This window comes from Emiliania huxleyi (assembly GCF_000372725.1).
Source record: "Emiliania huxleyi CCMP1516 unplaced genomic scaffold EMIHUscaffold_2669, whole genome shotgun sequence".
NCBI classification, from domain to species: Eukaryota; Haptophyta; order Isochrysidales; family Noelaerhabdaceae; genus Emiliania; species Emiliania huxleyi.
The window spans coordinates 1-2,357 of NW_005200036.1; the positions used below are offsets into that span (position 1 = coordinate 1).

Genomic DNA, 2,357 nt, shown 5'->3' on the forward strand with positions numbered 1-2,357 from the left:
TGGGGGGGGGGGGGCCCCCCCCCTAAAATTAGGGAAAACTTTTTGGGGGGGGGGGACCCCCCCCCTAGGTGGGGGGGGGGCCCCCCCCGGGGTTTTTTGATCAAGAAATCCCCCCCAAGAACCGTTTTTGCCCCCAAAGTTTGGAAAATGGGGGGGAAAGTTCAAATTTTTGGGGAATTTTGCCATTTTTAAAGGTTTTGTGGGTCCAAAGGGATTTTTTTCTTTTCAAAATTTCGGGAAAAAGGGGGAAAAATTAAGGGCCCGGGGGGGCCTCCCCCAGATTTTTGGGGGGGTTTTTGGGCCAGGCCCCCCCCCCCCCCCCCCAGCATGTGGTGACGGTGCTGGGGGGGGCGGGCCCCCCCCCCCCCCTAGCATGTGGTGAAGGTGCTGAGGGGGGGTCGGACCCCCCCCCCCTAGCATGTGGTGTGGAGAGAAGTGGCTGCGCCCCCCTCCCTGGAAGCGATGTCCGCCTGCTCCTTCGTGTCCCCCAACTTCCCAGACCGTCGCACTGCCATTCTTCGGGTCGGCGGTGGGCTTTTCGATGTTTTGCTCCATGCAGCATGCTGGTCGCCTGTGAGGCTCGGCTACGACCCGACCGCCCTTGCGGGCCCGCTCGAAACGGCCTTCCAGAGGACGTCTGTCTGTCTGCGGCAACATCCTGTTCCTCTCGCTCGCGTCGTTTATCCTGGGTTGGAACCACGGGGTGGCGGAGTGTGAAGGCGGGGTGAAGGTGATGAACGCTGGTTTCAAATTCTTTTGTAAAATAAAGAAAACAGATCTCCGGCGATCGGAGGACGGCCGAACCAGGGACGCGGGAGTTGAAAACTTGCGCACTTGCGCACAAAGGCTTGAGTATGGTGGAGCCAAAGGTGGCTCTCATCACGGGCATCACTGGGCAGGACGGGTCCTACCTTGCAGAGCTGCTGCTCAAAAAGGGGTATGCGGTGCACGGCGTCATCCGCCGCTCATCCTCCTTCAACACCCGCCGGATCGAAGACCTGTACCAGGACCCGCACGTGGACACACGAAAGCTGTACCTGCACTACGGCGACCTGACCGACTCGACCAACTGCTTCGAGATCGTATCATCCCTGAGAGCGAGGTGGCGAGGAGGAGGAGGAGGTGGACCGCGTGCTCGACGAGCTGTGCGCCCTCTTCGAGGAGCGCAACGGGCGGCCGGCGACGGAGAGCGAAATCGCCTCCTGGGTGCGGACGATCAAGGAGGCCAACCTCTCGGGCCAAGACCTGGGGGCGGACCCGGCCGCCGAGCCGGCCGACGGGGGCCTTTGCGGCGAGACGGGCGAGGCTGGCTGTGTGGCCTGAGGCTAAGGGCGGGGCGCCGGGTAGGCGGGTCTGTGGTAGGGGTGGGGCTTCTCCGTCGGGCCCGCGCTGGCCGAGCCACACGGCTTGGACAACATACTCCCGGTCTCCTGACTATAAATAAATAGAGCACGCATCTCCCGGAGAGATGGGCGACGCACGAACCCCGAGGCACAGCGCGCACCCCGGTCCCCGCTCGCAGGGCGTGCACCACACAGCTGCACACAGAGAGAGATTTTTAGCAATACCAAACAAATCTAACACTCACACGTCATTTGGGGCCTGGAGCCCTGTTCACGCGCGCGCGAGACGTGCAGACAGGGTTGCCAGGTGAGAGCGAATGGCGCGGTTCACGCCTTGTTTGTTGTTGCTGCACACACAAGTGAAGAATTTTCTTGTTGGCTTCTAAAAATCTCTCTCACAAGTGACAAGACATACACAGTTATATCTAGGCGCTGCGCGATTCCTCAGGATTTCGGGGGGGCAATACGATGGTCTCCTTGCGCGTAAAAAAAATAAAACGGAGAACCCAAGGGAGGGATGGGAAATCTCCTAGCGCGTGACGGTGACGCCTACTGTGTTCGATCTTTCCCCTCGTATTATTCGCAACTGGAACAGCGCCTCTCAGCGAGACCGCCCTCTGCCTCACCGTCGTCTCGAGCTGCTGTTTCTCTCTGCCTATCGTAGTATGTCTATGAGATAAACGCGCACCAACAACAGCCGTCGCACAACGATGGGCAGCAGTGTGCCCTCTCCTGAGGCTCCACCGGGACAAGAGACCGCCCGCAAGAGGCAGGAGACCGCCGACGCCACAGTCGGGTCGCGCATAGGGATCACCCACTCCCACGGCGCAGCACGAACCTATGCTGCGCATGGGAGGGAGCCGCAGCTGGAGGACTGGCTCGTGATCGGCACCCTCCTCGTGCTGCTCGTGTTGGCTCAACTCGTGATGTCATGCCGCCACCGCCGCCGCCGCCGCGGCCGTCGTCTCGCAAGACAGAAGCACCGACAGTTGGCGAGGGCGCGGATCGCGCCGA

General features: G+C 61.3%; 1 protein-coding gene across 1 annotated transcript; it reads left to right on the plus strand.

Moving 5' to 3' along the window:
- Positions 1–851: 851 nt before the first annotated feature.
- EMIHUDRAFT_50392 (hypothetical protein) lies at positions 852–1,097 on the plus strand (the record flags this gene model as incomplete). Its single annotated transcript, XM_005777149.1, has 1 exon — positions 852–1,097. A coding segment is annotated over one exon (246 nt), but the record flags the coding sequence as incomplete, so codon positions are not given.
- Positions 1,098–2,357: the final 1,260 nt, after the last annotated feature.